This window comes from Sapajus apella, unplaced genomic scaffold, assembly GCF_009761245.1.
Source record: "Sapajus apella isolate SASKATOON/1434 unplaced genomic scaffold, GSC_monkey_1.0 scaffold4, whole genome shotgun sequence".
Taxonomy (NCBI): Eukaryota; Metazoa; Chordata; class Mammalia; order Primates; family Cebidae; genus Sapajus; species Sapajus apella.
In genome coordinates this window covers 25,749,093-25,775,305 of record NW_022436944.1, presented here as the reverse complement: position 1 = coordinate 25,775,305, position 26,213 = coordinate 25,749,093, and the positions used below count along the sequence as shown (strand labels likewise).

The following is a 26,213-nucleotide window of genomic DNA, read 5'->3' as shown; positions in this document are numbered from 1 at the left end:
CACTGTAGCTGATCTTGGAAAACTAGCTAGCACCAGCACATGGAGCCGGGCTGAGCGTCAGGGCCGTGGGGCCTCCGGGACTCAGGAACAGAACGGTGGGGCCGGCAGAGAAGTCTCTTTTGCAGTGACCGTCATCCCACTTCTTCAGGGGAGTTGGCAACAGAGTGCACCCCACACCATGTTGTCCCAATTCCAATTCCATTCTCACCACTTAACTGTGGCCTTGAGCTAGTGCCTGTCCTCTCAGCTGCCTCAGTTTCCGCCAGCCTGTAGCTGGGCATTCATAATAGTAACTACCTCATTGGGTCATTGTGAGGATTAAATACAGTAGGACAAAGAAAGCTTAGAACTTCTCATGACAGAGGAAGTGCTGTGTTAAGTCCCTGTTACAACTATAATGTTACTATTATCATTGCCAGAAAGTCAGCTGAAGAGTCCAGTAAGGGCACTCAGATGGGCTTTGAACATATGTCAACGCTCATGAGTTTCCCAAGGCCCCTGCTTCTGATGAGAAGACTGGAAGGAGGATCCTGAGGAGTGGACAGGCTGATGGATGTGGTGGGAGCCGCAGGTCACCTGGAGCTGGCTCTGAGCCCCGGATCTGAGCCCTGGCTCACAGATGCATCAGATGCTGTGTCCTGAGCAGGCCTCCGTTTGGAATTCTCTGTGGTTACTGATATAGAGGCATCCTACCTAGGTGTCCAGTCCTCAGCTCCCCACACCAGCTGCCTATTTTTTTTTTACCTTGTCCCAAAGAGCACTAACTTCTCTGAAATATTAATAGCTGTCATTGACTGATTGCCCACAAAGGACAGGGCCTATGCTGGGCACCTTGACTCTGTCCCTCTTCTAATCCTCCCAGCGCTTCCCCATGAGGCAGGTGATGTTCCCATTCTACAGAGGAAGCAGCCAACCCTGTAAAGCCAGAACTTGACTCTAGATCTTCTAAGTCCAGGCCTTGGCTGCTTCTTTCTTCCAGCTCTGCCTTCGCCCAGCCGCACTAAGTTCTAAGCAGGCAAGAGTGACTCCATGATGACTCCTTAGCTAGAATTTAACTATAATTCATTTTCTGGCCAAGTCCTGTGAGTTTGTTCAGGGCTGCCTCATAACGTACTCATTCACTTTTGTTCTCTCTCTCTCTGTTTTTAACTGAACTTCTGATACACAGAATTGGATTAGACGTAATCCTTAGCTGTAATACACTGTCATCTTTGGTCCCATGCACAGCCCTCTCTAACTCTAATGTCCCCTATTATATTTATATTCACGTATTTATCCCTTCAGTGTTTAATGCACACCTATGAATCCACCACACCTGGAGCCCTGATAATCAAGCCCCTCTGTGCCCCTCGTGTCGTCTCTGCCAATCTGTACCCTTGCTGCAAGGCAACCATGCTTAGAATTTTATGTTTACTATTCCTTTGCTCTTTTCCTTATAGACTTTTTGTACGTAGATGTGAGCCTCAACAATGCCTGGTTTCATTTTGGTTGTTCTGCAACTTCCTAAATTGCTTACTCCTATGCCAGTACCACACCGTGTCATTGCTACAGCATTAAGTAATCTGATATCCGGCAGACGAGTCCTGCTGTCCCCACACTCCTCATTCCTTTTTAGAAGGGGATGCCACAGGGAATCCGGGACCTACTCCTGAGGACTCCACCCTGCCCTGGATGAAATTAGCACCGACTCTCTGCAAGCATCCTTCTGCTTCCCCCGCCCGGTCTCCCATGTTTCGTTCAGTTCCTGTAGGGGCGGCCAGGTTGTTCCAGTGCTGCAGTGACAAGGAGCACTGCAGAGATTGGTAAGATCTGTGGAGCAGGGTGCATGCCAGCCCAGAGGCACCCCCACCTCCGACTCTCTCCCTGTGACAAGGGCTGTCCCATCCAAGGCCAGCATGTCCATTGTGCCGCTCTCCGGGACAGGCTCCAAGTTAAACACAGTCAGATTTTCTGGGAAAATTTTCAGCTGAGTTAGCAGCATCCTCTACCAGACCAAGAACTGATACGGTTTGTTATTAATTCTGTCTGCCTGAGGGACCTTGTAAGCATAAGGTATTATATCAGAATCACTCAGATCATGTTCAAATGTTGCTTCTGATGCAGTAGGTCAGGGTGGGGCCTGAGATCCTGCATTAGTGATGGATCTGCCTCTGCTTTAGATGGTAAGCGGCTACTGAAAGAGTATGGCTTGGGCCTTGCACTAGGGTGAAGGCTGAGCTAGGATTCGCCTCCAGGACAGCCCCCCAGGCCCCAGCCCGGGCTCTCAAAGGCTGGGCAAGGGATGGGACCTTCTTCCACCTCTTCACTCCCCACCCAACCCAAACACACAGAGGTTTCTCCAAGATGTGTATGCTTCGAGGCTGAGAAGACCCAACAGGGGCCCAGGACACAAACCCCCAGGAGGACCTGAGTCTCCAGCGCCTGCCTGGAGCCAGTCATTCTTCCTCACAGCTGGGAGAGGGTCAATAGTGAACACCCATGTGGCTCAGCAGGGCTGGGGTGCAGCAGCGAGCCAGCAGTGGACAGGCAGCTGAGCCCTGCTGAGCTCTTGGCCAGAAAGGTAGAGGCCTGTGAAAGGAAGGCCCCCAGAGAGGGGTCCAGGTCTCCAGACCCCTTGTTCCTTTGACAATGCTAGTGTGAGCCCATGGCTAAAATGAGCCTCACCTGTAAAGCTGAGTGAGGGCTCAGTTCAGCCAGTCCCGCCTGTGATAACAATAGCAGCTCAGGGCCAGCCCTGCCTTTGGACCTGGTTCAGCCCCACCTCCCCGAGGAATCCTGCCTGGCCTCTGTCTGGAGCTCAGAAGCCACATCCACAGGTCTGCCAGGCTCCTCTGACATTTATCTCACAGGCATCACTTGCCTTGCCATTCACTTTTTCATGTGCATTTTTTTCTATCAAATCTAATTTGATTTGGTACAGTCAGGGCCCTTCCACTGCTGTTCTGCCAAATGTCACCCAGTGGCGAGGAGCCTCCGCCACCATGCCAAGCCATTTGCCACTCTGATGGAGACACTGAGGCCAGAGAAGGAAGGCGAGGCCAGTCTGCCAGCTGGTGGCCGAGGCCGGCCAGGCACCCAGGGCTACCGGCTGCTCAGCTGCTCAGCTGCATGGCAGGTCAGGGAAAGGAGGACAGCTCCTCTCTTAGGCCCTGCGGTAGAACTGAGATCTAAGAACTGAGAACTGCACTGAATTCCAGATATTCTTTGTTCCCAGCTCATTTCCTAGTCCCTAGTGATGAGAAAGCGATCCCTGTGGAGGAGTCATCAGGAGTAGCAGGTGTGGGTGGAGAGGGGCTGTGGGAGGCCAGACCAAAGCCCTGACAAACCTGGGGTCAGCGGTCAGTGGATGACAGCATCAAGGAGTGAGGAGAGGACTGAACTGAGTGGTGTGACCCACAAGGGAAGGGGGAATGGAAATATGTGAAGTTCTATTGGCTCTCAATACCTTGTGGAACCTCGTTCTAGCAGCTGACTTTGCTAAAGAGCCATCACCCCATGACACTCTGTGCTCTCTTACCTCTGACTCCAGCCCTCAGTTTCCCCACCACTCAAGTCTTCCACTGTGTCCTCTGGAACTGCCACTCCACACACAGAAAACTCAACCCCAGCTGCTTCTCTGAGAACTCCCCGCACTGCCTTAACTGGACCAAGCACTCTGTCCCAGTACCCGCTGCCCTTCCGCCTTCTCTGGGGGCTGCATGCTCACTCAGTCATGGAGGCAGGGCAGGTCCCCTCCTGGCTCCCCTGCCACATACAAACCTCCCCGCCACCTTCTGGTTGTGAGAAATCCCCCTTCCCGTATGGTTCACATTGTTCCATTCTACTTCCTTCGCTTCAGTGTTACATTCCCTCTCCTCTTTTTCCGGACGTGGTGCCATCCTGTTTCTAGGGCTTTTTCATTTTTCTGGAGTGCCTCCTTGAGTAACTTTCAGACTAGGTGCACAAAAGCTCTTCTTCCAGAGCCACTGCACACATCCAAAAAGGTAGCTGCTGTTTGCTCTGCAACAGTGTAGCTCCCCTTAGCCTGGGAGGATGAAGAGTCTTTGGTTGAAAAATATTTTGCCAGACACACTCTCCTGTCAGTACTGAGTCAGGAGCTGATGGGAAGGCCAGACCCTTGAGTTTGTCATCTAAGTGGAGGTGTCTTTTCCACAAATCCTGCCCACCTCTGCTGTGGAGGTTTTGCCCATGCTCTATTCAGCTTCTCTACTGGACCTTGACATCGCCGGGAGTCTCTCCCAAAGGCTGCCCTGCTCGAACAGAGCTGGATCGGGCTCTGCAGCTGGGGCAGAGACAGGAACACAACTGACCCAGATGCTGGGATGACACTTCTTTAAGGATTACCCTATGTTTGCTCCTTGGAGCTTGAGGTTTCTCTGGGACTCTTTTGATGAGAGCCTTGCTCATCCCTGGTGTTCAGGGCTACTGGTCTCGCTGCTTGATATCTCCTCTATTCTGTCGCACCTGCTTCCTGTCTTCCTGGTATTTACCATAATGTCTGGTTGCTGTTGGCCTTTCTTGTTTTCCAGCACACTTATCCTTTTATCCTGTCCCACGTGCGCACGCATGTGCACATGAGCGAATCTTCCAGCATTTCAGAGAGATGATGGGTGGGAGGCGTGCAGTGTGTGGGCCCAGGTTCCCCCCCAGAGCACACTGCCTCCATCTTTTGAACAGCCCCACACAGTTCAGCTGCATTATTCGAATGGAATTTTTCAAGCACTCCCTGTTCTGGTTGTCCCCTTTGGAGGTTTCTCATGTCCTTGCTTTGCAGCGTTGCTAGGGAAGGCCATGCATTATTTAGGACTATTTTCCTGTGCAACACTCCTCTGTGCACAAGAAGTAACTTGATCGCTCCCTATTCCAGGGAAAAATGAGGGCCCCACCTGGGCTGTGGGGACCATCTGTGCCGATGACGCTTGTTGGCGCAGAGTTCATCTGAAGATGCTGCTTGAGTCCCAGCTGTAGTCACAACCCTTTTTGCTGGGGAAACAGTGAAGCTTGTCAACAGAAAACTCTCCAAATTCCAAATGCTTCCTAGATGGGAGCTGAGGTCTCTGTTAGCTGTGACAGGGCCAAGTCAGTACAGGGATGCCATATTTTACAAGTAGCATCACTATAGATAATGATACACTTGACAATTTGCATGATTAAGTAAGTGGACTTATACCTAACAGGTGCAGACCCTGAGGACAGAGGAGCCAAGTCACTGGGGAAGAGGTGACACTTGATTTGAGTCCTGAAAGATGAGACATGCTCCTGGCAGGAAGTACAAGGAATGGTCTTCTAGACAAAAGGAGCAGCATGAGGGGAGGCTCAGAGGCATGAAAGCAAATCTGAGGCTTCAGACCCCAAAACCACAGTCTGTGGTTGACTGATGAGCACCACGTCTGCCACAGAGTGTGTGTGTGCTTGCACATGTGTGTGGCTCCTCCTCGTTTCACTCCCTGAAAACAAACAGTGCCCAGTTCTGTTTGGGTTCAGCTTTCAGGGCCGTCACTCAAACCCTCCCCCATCTGCTGACCATTGTCTAAAATTACAAGAGAATTTAACATCTTGACCCTAAGATATTGATCTTTTTTTCAAAATATAAATACAGGGTTGGGGTAGGGTAGTGACTCGCGTCTTGGCATCTTCCCACTGCAGGCAGAGAAGACTTCAGAGGGTCTAGGGGAGCAGCTTAAGCCACCAGTCTCTGTGCCAAGATCTCCACCCATTTTCATCACACAGACCATCATAAATGGATATTCAAACTTCCCCCATGTTATTGATAGCTAAACAGAGTTTCTGAGAAGTCCTATGGCTCACCTAGAGTTGAACAGGAGGTTAGTAATGGAAAATTAAGGAATATTCAGGTCACTGGAGAACTTTTGAAATGATTGCCTTGTGATGTTTTTAGCACAGAAGCAGACATCCAGCCCTGGCTCCAGCAAATCTTCATCAAGAGCAGAGCATTGTTGTCAATTAGGATGATGTACGGAGGCATTTTTAGAGCCACAATAAGTAAATTATGACTATTTTTAAAGGTACTTCTTGGGCTGATGGCCTGAGATAAGACACACTTTAGAGAGAACCCTTTAAGGCAAGGGGCCTGTTTTGTCATACCATCATCACAACAGCCCGTAGGTGGAGGTGTTGCTATTCCCATTTTACAGATGATAAAAATGTAATGCCACATTTTTCTCCTCTGTTAAATGGGTGGTGGGAGCAGAAGCTAGGATTCCAAGCCAGCTCCTTCCCTCTACTTTTTCCCACTAGGGCAGGCAAGGCAGATGCTTCGCTTGTGTTGCGTCTCACCAAGTACTTCTGTCCACGATTTATTTTTTTTTTAATGTAAACTTGTTTTTGAAGTATAAAATATAAGTATACAGCATACAAATCTTAAGGGTGCTGCTTGATGTTTACAAACAACACACTAGTAGAACCAGAACTCAATTTAAGCAGCAGAAAATACCAGCATCCCCCGACCCCTGCCCAGGAATCCCTCATGCCTCCTCAGCCCCATCACTACTCCCTTAAGGTCACCTCTGCCCTAACTTCATCACCTTGCTTTTGCTTCTGTTCAGAAGGAATCACAAAAAATGTACTTTTTTTTCACTCGAAATTATGTTGAAAGATTCCTCCACGCTTTTACATGTAATCGTGGTTCCCTCATTCTTGTGGCTGATTAGTGTTCTATATGAAATTACACGATTTATTTTTACATTCCACTATTTATGGACAGTAAGATTGTTGCTTCCAATTTGGTGCTGTTACAAGTAATGCTCCTATGAGCGTTTGTGAATGTACATTTTGGTGAATGTGTATATGCTTTACTGTTAGATGTTTACCCAGGAGATTCAGCAGTTTTAGTTGATGTGCCTAGTTTTCCAAAGTGGTTGTGCAGTTCACATTCCCACTAAAAGCATTGTGAGCATTCCGGTTGCTCTACATCCTCGTCAGCACTTAATACTATCTTTTGCATTTTAGTCATTTTTTTTTCTTTCTTAATTTCAATAGTTTTGGGTGAACAGATGGTTTTTGGTTGCATGGAAAAAGTCTTTAGTGGTGATTTCTGAAATTTTGATGCACTACTCAATCTGGAGTCTTTTATCCCTCAGCCCCCTCCCATCCTTCCCTTCAAGTCCCCAAAGTCCATTAGATCATTCTTATGACTTTGCTTCCTCATACCTTAGCTCCCATTTATAAAGGAGAACATGGGTGTTTGATTTTCCATTCCTGGGTTACTTCACTTAGAATAATGGTCTCCAACTTCATCCAGGTTGCTTTGAATGCCATCATTTTGTTCCTTTTCATGGCTGAGTAGTATTCCAAGGCGTGTGTATATAACAAAATGTGATTATATATATATATATATATATATATATATATATATATATAATTTTCTTTATCCACACATTCGTTGATGGGCATTTAGGCTGTTTCCATATTTTTACAAATGTGAATTGTGCTGCTATGAACATGCACGTGCAAGTGTCTTGTTCATATAATGATTTTCCTCTGAGTAGATACCTAGTAGTGAGATTGCTAGATCAAACAGTAGCTCTACTTTTAGTTCTTTAAGGAATCTCCACACTGTATTCCATAACGGTTGTACTGGTTTACATTCCCACCAGCAGTGTAAAAGTGTTCCCTTTTCACCACATCCACACTAACATCTGTTATTTTTTGACATCTGTTATTTTTTAAATTATGGCCATTCTTGCAGGAGTATTTCATTGTGATTTTAATTTGCATTTCCTTGATAATTAGTGATGTTGAGCATTTTTTCGTATGTTTGCTGGCCATTTGTATATCTTCTTTTGAGAATTTTCTAGTCATATCCTTCATCTACTTTTTGATGGATTGTTTTTGTTTTTGTTTTCTTGCTGATTTGCTTGAGTTCCTTGTAGATTCTGGTTATTAGTCCTTTGTCAGATGCATAGTTCATGAATACTTTCTCCCACTCTGTGTTTAACCTCCGACGATTTCATTTGCTCTATAGAAGCTTTTTAGTTTAATTAAGTCCCATCTATTTATCTTTGTTTTTATTGCATTTACTTTTAGGTTCTTAGTTATGAACTTTTTGCCTAAGCCAATGTTTAGGAAGAGTTTTCCTATGCTATATTCTAGAATTTTTATGGTTTCAGATCTTAGATTTAAGTTTTTGATACATCTTGAGTTGATTTTTGTATAAGATAAGAGATAAGCATCCAACTTCATTCTTTTTTTTTTTTTTTTTTCCCGCAGCTGTTGTAAAAATGGTTGAGTTCTTGATTTGATTCTCAGCTTGGTCACTGTTGATGTATAGCAGCGCTACTGATTTGTGTACATTGATTTTGTATCTTGAAACTTAAATGAATTTACTTATCAGATCGAGGAGCTTTTTGGATGAGTCTTTAGGGTTTTCTAGGTATGCAGTCATATCACCAGTGAATAGCAACAGTTTGACCTTCTCTTTACAGATTTGGATGCCCTTTATTTCTTTCTCTTGTCTGGCTGTTCTGGCTAGGACTTCCAGTACACTGTTGAATAGCAGTGGTGAAAGTGGGCATCCTTGTCTTGTTTTAGTTCTCAGAGGAAATGCTTTCAACTTTTCTCCATTCAGTATAATGTCAGCTGGCTTTTACTACCTTAAAGTATGTCCCTTCTCTGCCGATTTTTCTGAGAGTTTTAATTATAAAGGATGCTGCATTTTGTCACAGTTTTTTCTGCATCTATTGAGATGCTCATATGATTTTTGTTTTTAATTCTGTTTATGTGATGTATCACGTTTATTGACTTGTATATGTTAAACCATCCCTGCATGCCTGGTGTGAAACCCACTTGATCATGGTGTATTATTTTTTTGATATCCTATTGGATTGGGTTAGCTAGTATTTTGTTGTAGATTTTTGTGTGTATGTTCGTCTGGGATATTGGTCTGTATTTTTTTTCTTTTGTTATGTCCTTTACTGGTTTTGATATTAGGATGATACTGGCTTCATAGAATGATTTAAAGAGGATTTCCTCTTTCACTATCTTTTGGAATAGTTTCAGAAAGATTGGTACCAGTTCTTCTCTGAATACCTGATAGAACTTAGCTGTGAATCCATAAGGCCCTTGACTTTTTTTTTTTTTTGGTGGCAATTTTTTTATTACCATTTCAACCTCACTACTTTGTTACTGGTCTGTTCAGAGTCTCTATTTTTTCCTGATTTAATCTAGGAACGTTGTATATTTCAACCTCTAGAGGAGATAGATAAATTTCTTGAAATATTTCTGTTTGTGCATGTAATATACCTATTTGTGCATTTAAAAGTATTCATAATCCCCTTGAATGACCTTTTGTATTTCTGTGATATCCGTTATAATATCTCCTGTTTTGTTTCTAATTGAACTTGTTTGGATCTTCTCTTGTCTTTTTTTGTTTATTCTCAATGGCCTATCGATTTTGTTTATCTTTTCAAAGAACCAGCTTTTTGTTTTATTTATCTTTTGTATTTTTTGTTTCAATGTCATTTAGTTCTGCTCTGATCTTTGTTGTTTATTTTTTCTTCTGAGTTTGAGTTTATTTTGTTCTTGTTTATCTAGTTCCTTGAGGTGTGACCTTAGATTGTCTATTCATGCTCTTTCAGCTTTTTGATGTAGGCATTTAATGCTATGAACTTTCCTCTTAGCACTGCTTTGGCTGTATCCCAGAGGTTTTTATAAGTTGTGTCACTATTATCATTCAATTCAAAGAATTTTTAAATTTCCATCTTGATTTCATTGTTGACCCCAAGATCATTCAGGAGCAGATTATTTAATTTCCATGTAGTTTTATAGGTTTGAGGGTTCCTTCTGGAGTTAATTTCCAATTTTATTCTACTGTGGTCTGAGAGGATACTTGATATAATTCTGATATTCTTAAATTTATTGAGACTTGTTTTGTGGCCTATCATATAGTCTATCTTGGAGAATATTCCATGTGCTTAAGAAAAGACTGTATATTCGGCAGTTGTTGGGTAGAATGTTCTGTAAATATTTGTCAATTCCTTTTTTTCTAGGGTGTAGTTGAAGTCCGTTTTTTCTTTGTTGACTCTGTCTTGGTGAACTGTCTAGTGCTGTCAGTGGAGTATTGAAGTCCTCCACTATTGTTATGTTGCTTTCTATCTCGTTTCTTATGTCTAGTCATAATTGTTTTATAAATTTGGGAGCTCTTGTTTTAGGTGCATGTATATTTAAGATTGTGATATTTTCCTCTTGGACTGATCTTTTTATCATGATATAATGTTCCACTTTGTCTTTTTTTTTTTTTTTAACAGAGTTTCACTCTTGTTTCCCAGGCTGGAGTGCAGTGGCGCAATCTTGGCTCACCACAACCTCCACTTCCTGGGTTCAAGTGATTCTCCTGCCTCAGCCTCTCGACTAGCTGGGATTACAGGCATGCACCACTATGCCCGGCTAATTTTGTATTTTTATTAGAGACAGGGTTTCTCCATATTGATCAGGCTGGTCTCAAACTCCCAACCTCAGGTGATCCATCTGCCAAAGCCTCCCAAAATGCTGGGATTACAGGCATAAGCCACTGCACCTGGCCCCCTCTCTGCCTTTTTAAACTGTTATTGCTTTAAAGCCTGCTTTGTCTCATATAAGAATAGCTACTCCTGCTTGCTTCTGGTTTCCATTTGCATGGAATATCTCTTTCCCCTCTTTACCTTAAGTTTATGTGAGTCCTTGTGTGCTAGGTGAGTCTCTTGAAGATAGCAGACACTTGGTTGGTGGATTTTTATCCACCTTTATGTAGTGCTCTCCTGCTTCCCTAGGGACAGGGCTACCTGAGAGCTGGACTGCAATGATTGCTTTTGCCCTTCTGGGTCTAACCATGCAGGGGGGCTACCAGACTCTGGGCTGGTGCTGGGAAATGTTTTCAAGGAGTCCTGTGATGTGATCTGTCTTCAGGTCTCCCAGCCATGGATACCAGTACCCACTCTGGTGGAGGTAGCAGGAGAGTAAAGTAGACTCTGTGAGAGCCTTTGGTTATAGATGTTTAGTGTGCTGGCATTCTTGAGTGCTGGTAATGCTAGCAGTGAAGCTGGACAGACTTGGGACCACTGGTTAGCCAGGATTTGGCTGGCAGTGGAATTAGCGCCTGTTTTCTCCTTCCTTGGAGCAAGGTTGTTCTATTGTGAATTGCTATAATGTCCTGAGTTGGTTGGCCTCCAGCCAGGAGGTGGCGCTTTCAAGAGAGCACGAGCTTTTTTGCCTGTCTCACAGAATTTGCAGTGGCCTGACACTTCTTTCCATTAGGTTATTTTAATTATGCCTGAGGGTTACAGACAGAATAAAAATTTAGAAATAGACCAACATATGAGCCCTCATTTTTATGTTAATATATAAATTAAATATAAGTAGATAATAAAAAGTAGAGGAAATGTCTATTTTTAGAAAAGACAAAATTAATAGCTCCTAACAGTGTCAGGACATTTATTTGTTTGTCAGTTGAGTCTTCATAGACTATCTTTGAGTCACCACAGCTGTTTCAGCAAACCTGGATTGGAGGACAGGCCATACAGTTAACTCTGGGTATGAATTTTGGCTAAATATTTGACAACTTCTAAGCAGATCCTATGAGAGGTCTTCATCACTTCAGACTTCAGTCCCAGGCATCACAGGAAAGAGGAAATCATCACTTTAGTCTTTGTTGTTGGCATGTAGTAGAGGCATATTATGGTATGAATTTCTACTTTCCTGATGATTCATGAAGTTGAGCACTTTTACATATGTTTATTGGCAACTTAGGTATACAACTTTGTGAACAATAGTTCTTTTTCAGTTTTATCTTTAGTCAAAAACATAGTTCTAAGAATAGCTCCCATACTGGAAAATTCTGTGCTTCCCTTCCTATCTAGGTGGTTATTTCCAAGCTTTGATATTTGGTAGTTCTAAGGAAAGCCTCAAAGCCAGGGGAGGTGAGAAAGAAGAGCCGAGGGAATGGGCACAGCCAACGCTGGGCATTCTCTGAGCTCTTAACGTTCCACAGTGGGGGCAGCAACCCAAGGACTTTCTCTGTGCACTTTGGGATTGTGAGTTTACTCTCCCCTCAGAAGTGAGGGGAGATGATTTGTATTTCACATTTAGAGCTAGCAACGTATTCTGAACCCCTTTTCTTTCTTCCTTTGAAATTTAGGCTCTAGATTGATTTCAGTGACTGCAGAGAGATGAAGATAAAAGGCATCCTGTTCCTGATTGGGCAGGGAACACACAGGGAGTTGGGTTTGCTGACAAGGCTAAGCATTTTGGATGCTGGATTCCTATTATGTGCTTAGGGCATTAAAGTGATAAGAAAATCTCTTAAGGTTTGCCAGTGATTTTGAAACTTTAGCAGCTCCGTTTTCCTGAAGCAAGATGGGGGACAAGGAGTGTGAGAGCTGGGTGCGAGGGTGTTGCTGGAGGAGATGGGGACACGCTAAGGGAGGGTTGTCAAATGCTGGCCTAGGCACGGTGATAGGGCAACTGGAGGTGAGTGATCAGCCTTCTGTGCCTGGAAAAAAGGGCATGGCTGGGCTTTCCCTGTCCAGCCTCATTTTGTATGAGGATCAGTATACGGTCTCCATGTTTGACTATTCTGGAGATTTTGTACAAGTAAAATTATACAATAAAAATAAAAAATAATAAATCTTTTTTTAAAAAATTTAAAAAAGAGGATACAGAGGTGAGTGTTTGAAGCCACTAATGCTCCCTTTCAAGTGTAATATATGCAATAATTCCTAAATACACAAAAGGTACAGAAACTGGAAATTTCTTATATGGAAGAGCTGTCTGAAAGCTTCAAAGAGAGGACACCTGATGGGGGTTTTGAAGCGTGAACAGGAGTGTTAAAGGCACATGAGGGTGGGGAGGGTATCCTAGGCAGAGAGAACAGGCAAGTCTTGGGATCTTACCTCAAGTGAAGAAGAGCTGGATGTATTCCGTGCACAGCTTCAAAGAACATGCCCCTGAGTCCCACCTTAATTTTAATGGCTCCCTTTATTAACTCTGCAGCTCAGGTAAATAAAAATTCCTACAGAACGTATTCTTGACTCTGGACTACAATCCCATGTAAGAAGTACTTCTCACTGCAGGTCGTGATAAAAAATGTTGGAAAGCTGCAGGCCTCGGGCGGATCTGCAGAGGGCCTTCCTCTGTGGTATTATTCCTGTCACAGCTCTTGTGTTAGTATTCACCACCCAATGGTTTTATTGTATCTGAGTACATTACAGGATGTTTATTAAATATCATTTATTCTATTACCAAAAAAAGTATTAAGATGCAGGTTCCGGCCAGGCACAGTGGCTCACGCCTGTAATCCCAGCACTTTAGGAGGCCGAGGCGGGTGCATCACCTGAGGTCCACAGTTCGAGACCAGCCTGACGAATATGGAGAAGCCCCGTTTCTATTAAAAATACAAAAAATTCGCCAGGCATGGTGGCACAGGCCTGTAATCCCAGCTAGTCCGGAGGTTGAGGCAGCAGAACCCAGGAGGCGGAGGTTGCGGTGAGCCAAGATCACACCATTGCACTCCAGCTTGGGCAACAAGAGCAAACCTGTGTCTCAAAAAAAAAAAAAAAAAAAAAAAAAAGATGCAGGTTCAGGCCTCTAGCGTATTCCTGTAGGATTGGGGAAAGCAGACCTGTACAAGCCATACAAGATGGCATGTGACCACCGTCATCATCTTCCTTCCAGCTGATGCCAACTGATCAGCACTGTTCCTCTCCCCTCAAACCTCCAGCCTATCCTGTTTGATTCCTCTTTTGCCTTTGCCTGTTCTCTCTGCCTAGGATACCCTCCCCACCCTCATGTGCCTTTAACACTCCTATTCACGCTTCAAAACCTCCCTCAGGTGTCCTCTCTTTGAAGCTTTCAAACAGCTCTTCCATATAAGAAATCTCCAGTTTCTGTACCTTTTGTGTATTTAGGAATTATTGCATATATTGCACTCTATTAAAATGATTGACCTATTTAAAATCCCAGACCATGAGCCCCTTCACCCCTTTCCAGAGCTGCCTCTAGTTATCCCTGTATCCCCAAGGCTAATCAGAGGGTCTGGACAAGAATAAGAGCTTAATAACGGTGTCTTCAATAAACCTAGTTAAACTCGCTTTAACTGACCCTGGGTCCGAAGTTTCCATTATTTATGGATTTTAACTTACAAATTTTTCCAGAACTCGATGCTGGAAGACAATGCAACCCTCTTTGGACCATCAAAGAAGGCTATGGGGGAAGTTTGAGGGTTCACAGGCATTTCCGACAGGCTCTCAGCATCTAACCGGTTTGTAAGAGGAAACCCCCTGCAGGTCCAGCAGCTTTTAAACATGTTCCATCGCGACCTGCAGTGAGAAGTACTTTTCACGTTAAAACACGCTAAACACCTACATCAGAGACAAGGACTTCATGAAATAATATTCATCCTTGCTATGGGTATTGCTCTCATTTTCTCTTTCTCTTAAAAAAGAAATACATTGCTGGCCACTACCCGTTGCATTGATTTCGTGACTCTTTCGTCTCACTGGTTGCATTCCACAGTCTGATGAACACTGCTCTAGGCCTTCAGCTTCTGTAACCAGAGATACCTTCTCAGAGGAGAAGCCATGGGCCCTGAAGGTCAGCTCCGAGGATCGGGCAGGCTGGCAGTGTGCAGCGGGGACGGGGGAGAAGGGGACAGGACGGCGCGGGCCACACTCTAACTGCTTCCCTCTCGTTGCAGCCGAGCCCCTGCCGCTAATGGACCTGTGCCGGAGATCCGTCCGCTCAGCTCTGGGCCGCCAGCGCCTGCGGGACATCAGCTCCCTGCCCCTGCCTCAGTCTCTCAAAAACTATCTGCAGTACCAGTGAGCCAGGCCTGAGGGGCAGCGCAGACACACACCGCAGGGCCCAGCCCGCCTGTCATATTCACAGTCTCATGGCACATAGGGGAAAGGATCTGCCCTTCCCCCGGCTCCCCAGGACACTGAGTTCTTTCAAAGCCAGGACATAGTACCAACTTTGGAAAGTAAAGGTCTGTTACCAACAAGATTTACTGCCCTCAAGGCAGCCCTCCCAAGTCAGACACCTCCTTCGGAGCCGCAGAGAGCCTGGAACCTGCACCTGCTGGAAATCCTGCCGCCAACCAGGACACAGCAGCCACCGTATTGATCAGAGAGCCAGTTTCCTTATTCAAGAGAATGAATAAAACATTTGGGCAGGAGACTTTCTATTGTGTGCCTTGTTGCAGACAGGGCCAGGGAGAAATTAGCCTGTGCAGGGAGAAAATTGCCTCTGAATAATGAATGATGAAAGCAGCCTGACGCCATGCCCCCCCTGGCCCACACCCCTTGCCAGGGCAGCAGGATTGTCATGCTGGTTTAGGACTTTGGGCCACTTTAAGAGACTATTTTCAGGAGGCCCAAACAGTCAAGTGGACAGCGCAGTGTGGAGACACCTTCCGGCTTACCTCTTTGAATGAACATTGTTTACTCGCCCCTTTCCACGTGCCCCCCTTCCCAGCCACTGGCTCACCGTTCTCTGGATGCCCAGACACCTGTCTTCGGGGGAGATGAGTCTGACTGGTTCACCCCAGGGAAGAGTGTATCCTTACCATTATTTTAAGTAGCATTTGTATTTTAAAGGAGGAATGTGGAGAGGACAGTGTTTAGTCCACAGGTGCTAACGGGGGAACTGGGGGCATTATGACACCCACGTCTGATGTGTCCTGGGTTGGGGGGCCTTCCTGCAGTGTCCAGGGTCTCTGGGCAACGTCCATTCAGGGTGCAGCATGGCTGTCACAAAGCTTTATTTGAGCAAATTATTTTTTCACTTTAGGAGAATTCTACAAGTTTGTTTCCTGCTTCAAATGTGTGTGTGATGTGCTGTTTATTTATCAGCTTGAGGTCTGTGGGGGCAGCCTTGTAACTGGAAGGGTGGATGTGGGGGACGCATTCTGCACCTGCTCCGAGCCTGGTCCTCTCGCAGGAATGCCGCCGCCACCACTGCTGCTGCCGCCACCTCATATGTGTTTCAGACACTCTCCACCCACACTCATTTTTTAACTGGAAATCATCACAGCAGTGGGATATCAGAGCCCCAGACAGCACTGCCTCTCCCTTCCCACCCCCCTAACCCCACTTTAATGTGAATTTGACTGATGAATGAGGAGCGTTTCTAATAAAGTTTGTCATTCAGTCCTTCAGCTGCGTATTAAATGTTTGGGGAGGGACCCAGAAAGCTTCTTCCGTCAACCTGGCCGGTCTGTCCTCAGACCCATAGAAGCCAGGTGTGCGAATCCCTCTTTAGACTCTTCTTGTCTGACTTGTGGCCCCTGCTTGTGCCTGAACTCCAGCTATTTTGCAAAGGCCCGCCCTGGAAGAGAGAATGTGCCTGGGTCCTGCTTGCAAAGCTGACCTTAATGGTGAAAAAACAACTCAGCCTCCTGGTGCCAGAGTCAAGGGGCAGCTCTGCAAAGGCACGTAGGGCCAGGCAGCACAAACCCTATGCAACACCAGTTTCCAAATGGACTGGAGGTGGGGCTGGATGTGACTCTGGCAAATGCATGTTGTCACCAAGGAGCAGTGCAAATTGCTGAGGAGTGAGTGTGAAGTAAGGCCAGGCTCAGGGCTGGTGGCAGTTCGGGAGTTGGAGTCCGGATAGGGTCTGGGTAAGGACTGGCATAGCATTCACTTAGCAGACCAGCCAACAGCATGCACGATGGCAGCTTCCAGGTACCCAGATCCCAGGCTGGTGTGTCTCATCCCCAGAGATACGTAGTACAGCATAATAAAGTGAGAAGGAGCTCTTGAAGTGGGGCGGATGAGAATAGAGTATAAAGGGAAGGCTTCCCTCTTGTTATGTTAAGGGCAGACAACCTTCCCAAGGATCACCAAAAGAACCAGAACATTACCCAGGGGTAATGTTCCCTGCTCTGACCTCAGGGCTGGGCTCTGCCTCAGGCAGCTGTCAGTCATTTCGTTTGCCAGAGGCCGCTTCCTGCGGAGGCACGGAGGCTTTGTGTGTCGAAAGCCCGGGTTTGAGTCCTAGCTTCATCGCTTCCATGCTGTGACTTTGGGAAAGTCGCTTCCTCCGGTGCACACTGCTCCGGCTGAGCCAGGTAGCCGGTGACTGGGGACTCCTCCTCTCCCAGCTCATGGAGTCCGCATCTCAGCACCAGCTTTCCAGCTTGGATGCATCTGTCTTATCTTGGCTTCCAAGCCTCACTTATGTGGTTTCCCTCACCCCAACAATGTCTTCCCCATTGTTACCCTCTCCAGGATCTGGCTTAAAGTGGCCCTCCTCCAGGAAGGCCTCCTTAACCACTTCCCCCATCTCAGCCTGCTCTGAGAATTCAGCTCTTCGTGTCACAGCCTGAGGATGCCACACCTGGGGCTCAGGACCCTCTCCTGAGCACTGGGACTTGAGTTCCTCTGCCTGTGATCTCATCTGCCCAGGGAGCTATGGACCTTTGATGGGCAGAGCCTCTGCCTGCTCCTTCCCACACAGCTCAGACCAGACACATGGGTTCAGCGAAGATGGGGGGGCGGGATGGAACTGCCCTGCAGCTGAGAGGATCACGGGAAACTGCAAGGAGGAGCAGAGGGGAGGATCCTCCCAGAGCCAAGAACCTGGCCTTGAGGCCTCCCGGATCTCTTACCCTTTCATTCCCTCACCTTTTCCCAAGTACTTATGAGGCACTTTTCATGCACTCAGCACTATGATGAGAACATGAATAAGGAAATCTGGCCCTGCCCTATCAGAGCTCACATTCTAAGGGAGAGACAGACACACAAGCAAAGAAACAGATTATGTCAGAGGGTGGAGATGAGCAGGGGGTGGGCTAGAGCCAGGGAGCAGAAGGGACACAATAATGGAGTGTGATGGGGGGGCCCTCTGGGAAGATGCTGAGTACTGAAGAAGTGAGAGGGAGCCGAACACCTGAAAGGGCATGGAGCTCCAGGTCGAGGGGGACTTCTGGCTCTCCCAGTCTTCTCAAAGAGGAAACTCCCGAGCCCCAGTGAGTTGAGGTGAGGAAAGGGAGCCACTATGCTGCCAGTCCTGCCCAAGCTCCAGCTCAGCGTCCCTGTGTATGTGAGCCCCACATACCGCCAGCCTTGCTGTGCAGTTATGCTCCCTGCAGGCATGCATCTGCACACACACAAACACACACACACGACCAAGGGCCTCTCCCAGCAGACATCCTGGGAGCTCATGACCAACCCCCAGTGCCAGCGTCCATCATAACCGGGCCCAGCCACCTCCCTATGCTTGGCACATTCTCTAAAGTTTGGCCTCTCCATGACCCATTTCCAGGCGGGGCACTTGCCAAGACAGCCCTGCTAGTCACTTTGTAATTGTCTATGAATGGTGCGTACGGTGGCACCATCCCCCACAGATCTGATGATCCCCATAAGCGCCCCAGCTCACTCTACCCCATCTGACCTTCCCACCTTCTGAGTAAAGCCACCCTCCTTCCCTGGCTTCCCTCCTCTGTCATCTGCACTAGCAGCTGGCTCCTATGTGGGTTATCTTTCACTAGGAAACAAAGATCTCATCCCTCACAGTGTTACAGAAGAAGTGGCAGCAAATAACCCGTTCTATGGCAGTTGATTTGTGCCAGGGCAGCTGTCTCTGTCCCCAGGGCCTTGGTCTCAGCCACAGCTTCTGAACAGGGGGGCATATGTGCCAAGGCGGAGGAACAGGGAACCACACAGCATTACTCTTCAGGTCCTTAACAAGGAGTGGAAATGCCCAATTTTAGTCCAAAACAAAAGAAAATTGGTCCACCTTTGCCTTTAGTTGTGGGTGCTTGGCTCTCGTTCCAGCCTACAGATTTGTTCTGTTATGCTACTCTCTGTGTGTGTTTTTTAATAAAATTGAGCCGAATAAAGAAAAATCAAGTAATTTAACGGAAAAGTCCAAATTTCAGACTTCTCTTGAGAAACGGGCAGATGTGATAAAGCCAGGTCCACACTCTTTCACGGTGAGGTTGGCCAAAGCTGCGTAGTGGCGGCCCCTTGAGAACAGGCCTGTGTTCTGTGGTCCAGCCCTAGGTCCAGCCCTCCCATGACACAGCACTGGGACCTCTCACTGCCGCCACCCTTAAAGGCGTTCACTCCCTGCATCTGGGCTAAGGCTTCTGAGTTTGCTTCTCTGGACTATTGGTGTAAGATACATCAGTGGGTGATAAGTACCCACATATAGGCACGCACACACATGCACACGCGCACACACATGCGCACGCGCGCGCGCGCGCACACACACACACACACACACACTCGATCAAGGGAGGGCTCAAGAGGGGAGCGTCTGCTAGCTCTGCACTTGCCTTTGAAGTCTCTCCATCCTCAGCCACCAATATTCAAGCTCACAGACACCCAGGATCTTTACTCAGATGCCAGAGAAACCCGTATGTTCCTGGCTAGATGGTGAACTCCTAGAGGACAAGGACAAGAATTCTCAGGGCCTATTTGTGAAGAGCTGAGTGACATGATTAGACAGCGTGGCTGCACATTAGAATCCCTTGAGGAACTTTAAAAAGTCCCAATGCCCAGGTCCTTCATTCCAACTAAGTCAGGACCACTGTGGGTAGGGCCGGGCCATGGCAGTTTTTAAAGCTCCTTAGATGGTTCTAATGTTCAACTAGGGCTGAGAATGCCTGGATAAGGCACTTAATTAAGTCATCTCCTCGAAGAGGTGGCTGATGTTTGTGAGAATACACACCCTAGACCAGAAAACATTGGTCCAGGCTGCCTGCATTCCCATAGCCTAGGGGATGCTGAGTGGCGGGGGTCCCCAATGTGGCCAGGTTCAAAGCTAGGGAGTCCCTCCCAGCCCTTCTTCCTGCTTTCCAGCAATGCTGAGCTGGTTGCTCTTGAGCATGGGGGAGAAAGGACTAGCCACACCTACCCACACTATTCTTGACAAATTGACTCCAACCCCACTCACTCCCTGTGAGGCCCATGGTGTGGGGCTATCTTCCTGGAGAGCATTGTCCTGAGCAATCAGAATAACCTTAGAATCCGAAGTGAAGGGCAGACTGAGAATGGCTTGGTCTTCATTGTGCTATTTTGAATAGAAGAATTTGAAATTATGAGAATTTGAGAGAGCGAATGGTTTGGTTTCTAACATTTCCAAAACCTTGTTTCCTTAAGGCCAGGTAACACATTTGCCCAATAATAAATTATAAAAATTATAAATTATATGCTTATCATTATAATTATACTTATAATTTGTTTCTATTTGTATGTATAAATTATATAGTTATAATTATAAAATTATGCCCTTCACACACACTTCTAGGTTTTGGAGTAAAATGAGCCAGGAACAAGCCAAGCCTGGCTTGGCAGCAGTGTCCCCAGCTGCTTTGGCTCTTCAGCAAGCCGGGCTCTTTTCCTGGGAGGAGGCCTGCTACTGGGTGACTGCAGCCCAGTTAACCCAGGAAGGAGGATCAGGGTAGGCCATTTCCCTTCTTCCAACTGGCCCCAGGGGCCTCGGCAACACTGTTCTGTGCCTGGGGATTTCCATCCAAGAGAGATAATATGTTGATGATTTGCCGCACAGTGATGGCATTTGGAAAAAAAAGGTGTCCGTTACTTGCCACTCTGATTCAACAAATGGCTCTGTACCAAGCTCTGGGCAAGCTCAAGAACACCATTGCTGCCTGAGAGCACCCCAACACCTCAGGGAGACTGACAGGCAAATAGGTGTCAATTGCCTGCTGACCCGACAGGGTGGGCAACAGGGCCAGTGGAGAGAACGCACGACAGGAGCAAGTGCTGGAGTGTGGAGGGCCTAGAGTGTGATGGGGAGGGTTGAGGAGACCCAGACAACAGAGGCGAAGCTGCATGGGGTGAGGGGGCGTGCAGTTATGAAGGGCGGAGACTTGCAAATCACACTCAGGAATAAGGGGTTTTGCCATAACAAAGTACCACAGACTGTATAATTATAATTATAATTATAATGTACTGTATAGCTTGTAAACAACAGGAACGTAAATATCCCTCACAGTTTTAGGGGCTGGAAGTCCAAGATCAGGATGGCAGCATGGTCAGTTTCTGCAAAGGCCCTCTTCCGGGTTGCTGACTGCTGACTTCTCATTGTGTCTTCACGTGGCAGACAGCAAGAGGGCTCCCTGGGCCTCTTTTATAAGGGCACCAATCCTATTCATAAGGTTCCAGCCTCACAACTTAATTAGGTCGCACCTCCTAGCACCATTATGTTGAGGGTTAGGATTTCAAACTATGAATTGTGGAGGGACACAAACAGTCAGTCCATAACAGCACAGGTCAGGGTTCTCGGAGGAAACATCGGGCACGCTGAAATGGTAGACTGAAGAGAGTTCAGTCTATTTACAGAGGCATGGGCAGAGTTCAGGGAAACCAGCGGCTGAGGGTAAGGAACCCTGGGTGGGCAACACTGGGAGGAAAAACCATTACCATCTCCAGGCTCAGAGGGCCAGGAAAAGGGAGCAGTAACTGGTAAAAGAACAAACTGTAGCAGTAGGAGAGAGCCACCCTACAGGAGTTAAAAGCTTAGATGGAGGAACACAGCCACTGCCAGCCACAGCCTGGCAAGGAGGAAGCAGGGCGTAAATATTCTCACTTGCCCTTGTCTGTGCCTCCCACTGGCTGAAACTCAGGAGCACAGCTGAAAAGGGAACCTGATGGGTGTCATCCACAGAGGTCAGTTTTCTACACACAGAGCAGGGCAGAGGAGGAGGAAGAGTGGATGAGTATCAAGAGAAGAATATGCGCAGCAGACTTTATGTACAGGATAAACAAACAAAATTGCAAAAATGCAAAACCTGAGTGTATAAATAAAGAAAAGCTCATTTGTTTCAAATGTGGGTGGGGGACTTTTGAACCCCACTCCTGTGCCTCTCCCACCTGAACATCAGATGCTAAACACCTGCTGCATCTCCAAAGAGCCTTTGGTTATCATCAAAATGACATAATTCCCAAAGCACAACCCAAATGTATGACACAAAGCGGCAGGTCCTGAGCCTAGAACTAGATTCTGTAAATGCTGCTGCAAGAGCGACAGAGGATTTGAAGTAGGAATGATGAGGTCCACTTTGTGTTTTTGTACAGCCTTCCTTCAGGGGCTTCGGATGGGGGCTTAGCAAGTCAGCATGAATAGAGGTGGGCAGTGGGCGTGGTGGCTTATGGCTGTAACCCCGCTAATGCGAGGCTGAGGAGGACAGATCACTTGAGGTAAGGAGTTTGAAACCAGCCTGGCCAACATAGAGAAAGCCCGACTCTACTAAAAATACAAAAATTAGCTGGGTGTGGTGGCTTACACCTGTAACCCCAGCTACCTGGGAGGCTAAGGCAGGAGAATTGCCTGAATCTGGGAGGCAGAGGTTGCAACGAGCCAAGATTGTGCCATTGAACTCCAGCCAGGGTGATGGAGTGAGACTCCATCTCAAAAAAAAAAAAGAAATTGAGGGAAAGGCTGTTGGTTCTTTTTATTACAATCAAGTAGATGAAGTGAAAAACTTTTTTTTTTTTTTTTTGAGATGGAGTTTCACTCTTGTTGCCCAGGCTGGAGTACAATGGCATGACCTCGGCTCACCGCAAACTTCCCCTCCCAGGTTCAAGTGATTCTCCTGCCTCAGCCTCCAGAGTGGCAGGGATTACAGGCATGTGCCACCACACCTGTCTAATTTTTTGTATTTTTAGTAGAGATAGGGTTCTCCATGTTGGTCAGGCTGGTCTCCTGACCTGGTGATCCACCCGCCTTGGCCTTCCAAAGTGCTGGGATTACAGGTGTGAGCCACTGAGCCTGACCTTTGAAGGCTGTTGGTGCTAGGGAGAGAAGGAGGGCCTGAATGAAGGCATGAAGTCCATGGAAGTAGTGGCTAGGAAAGAGCTGGCGCAAACAGGCCAAGTCCACAGAGATTAGTGACTTGGTGCATACAGGATTCTGGCAAGAAAAGAAGTGAGGACACTCACAATCCATTCACTCACTTGTTCTCAGTACACTTATTGGGGACCTGCTATGTGTGAGGCACTGCTGTTGATGCAGGGGACACTACAATAAAGAAAACAAAGATAAAATCTGCACCCTCAGAGAGCTTATACTCTAGTAGGAAAGTCTAGTAGGAAAGGCACTAAACAGGTAACCTGGTACATGTAAAGGATCCCACATGCGTAGTAAGCCGGGAAGAGGAGTAGACAGAGCAGATGGCTGGGTTGCCACAGTGGTGTTCTTGTAAATGTTTCACAACCATCTCTCTGTGGATAAGTAAAAAGCCCTGATTTGTAGAGTTTGCTGTTTTCCATCATGTAAATACTCCCACCACAGCCAATTTTAAGCTCCAACATGATGCCACTGAATGCAGATTGGGAAAAGATGATCAGTAGCCAACTATCATAGAGTGTTTCCAATCATACAGATAGGGTAGATGTAAATTATCCCAAGAGCAAACATAATAATGAAATGTAGTAAAATAACTACAAAGTGATGAGTTTTAAGTATTTATTAGTTGTTTTTAATGTAATTTATTTAATTGTAAGTTTATATAATTTATTTTTTTTTAAATGACTGTAATCCATAGCCAGTTTTAACAATTTCCAAAGTTTTAACCATAAGCTTTTGCAAGCCAGTATGAGCTGGCTCCAGTATACTACTAAGTTTCCGAGATTGGGATTACCGCATATCATTCTGACCTTGTTTGGGGGCTCTACCAAGTCTGAGCACATTTCACTTGGCCAGCATTATCATGGCCCCTTTCCTGACATGTCCCTTGATGAGTGATGAAGATAAGATGGCTTAGAGTAGATGAGAGTGAGGGAAACCAAGCCTCAACAAAGCTTTCACAGCAATGACCTACACGGACTCTGAGTCATGTATGAGAGTTTATACCTCTGACCATTCCTGGGCACCCAGCATGCACTTAACATTACAGCAACACTAGTTCAAAAAAGAGATGTGAAGATCTTAAAATGTTAGCAAATCAAACCTAGGGGTACATATATAGGTTCCTCATGATCAAAGTGGGTTTATTTTATGAGTACAAGTTTGGATGAATCATCAAAAAGTGATACAATCATATTGTCCAAATTTTTTTAATGATCATCTCAATAGATGTAGAAAAACTATTTGCTAAAATTCAATACCTGTTTGTGATTTTGAAGAAAATCTTTCATAAAACTAGGATGAGATACATTTACTTAAGCTAGTAAAGGATATCTGAGATACCTACAGCTAATATCATATTAAATGATAAGTTATCGAATGCTTCCTTTTGAGATGAGAAGCAAGAAAAGTTGTCCATTATTACCACTTCTACACAATATTGTATTGGAAACCCTATGCAGTTTAATAAGCCAAATATAAGAAATTAGAAGGTATAAAAATTGGAAGGAAAGAAATAAAACCAGCATCATTTTCAAATGGCATCATTATATACATAGGAGAAAAATGTATAGGAAACTAGGAGAATTCATAAAGGAATTTAGAAAATATGGATACAAGGTCAACATTTTAGAACTTGTATTTTTACATATTAGCAACAAACAATTAGAATATGAAATGTAAAACAATGCCATTTATAGTAACAAAAATAGAAAAATGTAATGAAAAGTGTGCAAAACCTTTACAATGAAAATTATAAAACACTGGCAAAAGACATCAAAGAACTAAAGAAATAGAAGGCTCTACCATGTCAATTAGATAATTCAATATTGTTTAAAATGTCAGTTCTACCCAAAGTAATCTGTAGAGTCAATACAATAACAATAAAACTTTTCTGAGGTTTGCTATGGAATTGACAAGTTGATTCTAAATTCATTTGGAAATGCAAAGGACCTAAAATAGCTGTAACAATATTAGAAAAGGAAAACAATGGCAGGCCAAGACGGGTGACTAGAAGCAGCTAGTGTATGTGGCTGTCATGGAGAGGAACAGAAGGCGTGAGTAAATACAACACCCTCAGCTGAAACATCCAGATACTTGCATTGGGGCTAATCAAGGAAACAACTTGACCCATGGAGAATGAACAAAAGCAAGGCAGGACAGTGGCCATCCCGGGAGCAACACAGAGCCAGGGGGACCCACCCCTGCCCAGAGAAGTGGTGAGTGAATGTGAAACCCCAGGAAACCACACCTCTCCCATGGATCTTTGCAACCCTCAGTTCAGGAGATCTCCTTGTGAACCCACTCCACCAGGGCCTTCAGTCTGACAGAGAGAGCTATGTGGACTCTTGGCAGAGCAGCTGCTCAGGCATGCATGGAGAGCCTGGAGCCTTAGATACTTGGGCTTTCCAGCAAAAAAGTAGCTGCAGGTCCAACAAAATGGGAGGTTAGACCCTCATACATACCCCTAGGAAACAGGCTGAATCCAGGGGGCTGAGCAGTGACATCCTGCAGGCTCCACTTCCACAACACTTCACAAGATAAGATCCACTGGCTTGGAATTCCAGCCAGCCACCAGTAGTGGCATCGCACCTCCTTAAGAAGGAGCTCCTAGGGGGAGAAGTGGAACACCATCGGTGCTGATTGGGCACCTTAGCCATTCCAGCCTTCAGGCTTTGGAGAGTCTGAATCCTGTTCCTCGTCAGTGGGTGGGACCTCCCAACCGGGCCTCCAGCCACCCCCTGCCCATGTTCTCCATCTGACAGAGATTTGAATTCTCCTGGGATGGTGCTCCCAAAGGAAGGGGTGGGCCACCATCTTTCCTGTTTGAGCTACTTAGCCAATCCGGCCTTCAGGCTTTGGAGATTTTGAGCATCTGGGCAGAAGGGATCCCCCAGCAGAGCACAGCTGCCCTACCAAAATGTGGCCAGACTCCTTTTTAAAGTGGATCCTCAATCCCATTCTTCCTCACTGGGCAGGACTCCCAACCAGGGTCTCCAGCCATCTCCTACAGGTGCCTTTGAGCTGGAAACAGGCCTTCACATTTTTGGAATGAAGCTCCCAGAGGATGGAACAGGCTGCCATTTGCTGTTTTGCAGGCTTCACTGGTGATACCTCCAGATACTGGAAAATCTGAGATGACTAGGGACTGGAGTGACCCTATGGAAAAGTGACCAGCCTGTTATATGGGTGCCCATTCCCCTATCTCCTCACCAGGCAGGTCCTCCAGGCCTGGGCCTCCAGCCAACCCTTACAGAGCTATCAAGCCATTAGCAACTCAGCAACTCCCTGGACAGAACCTCCAGGGACAACTGAAAGCCTCTCTGCCACTGCCTCTGCAGTGGGGACTGCCCTTGCCACCCTCTGACTAACGAAGGTGTAAAGACCCTAAGTGCTTTATCCATGCT

General features: G+C 46.2%; 1 protein-coding gene across 1 annotated transcript in view; it reads left to right on the top strand.

The window, feature by feature from the left end:
• SPSB4 (splA/ryanodine receptor domain and SOCS box containing 4) overlaps positions 1-16,147 on the top strand; it is an 84,137-nt gene extending 67,990 nt beyond the window's left edge. Inside the window, exon 3 of the mRNA XM_032264831.1 lies at positions 14,687-16,147. Within this exon, the coding sequence (XP_032120722.1) occupies positions 14,687-14,814 (128 nt within the window). The 3' untranslated portion in view covers positions 14,815-16,147. The remainder of the gene's footprint in view (positions 1-14,686) is intronic.
• The last annotated feature ends 10,066 nt before the right edge of the window (positions 16,148-26,213 follow it).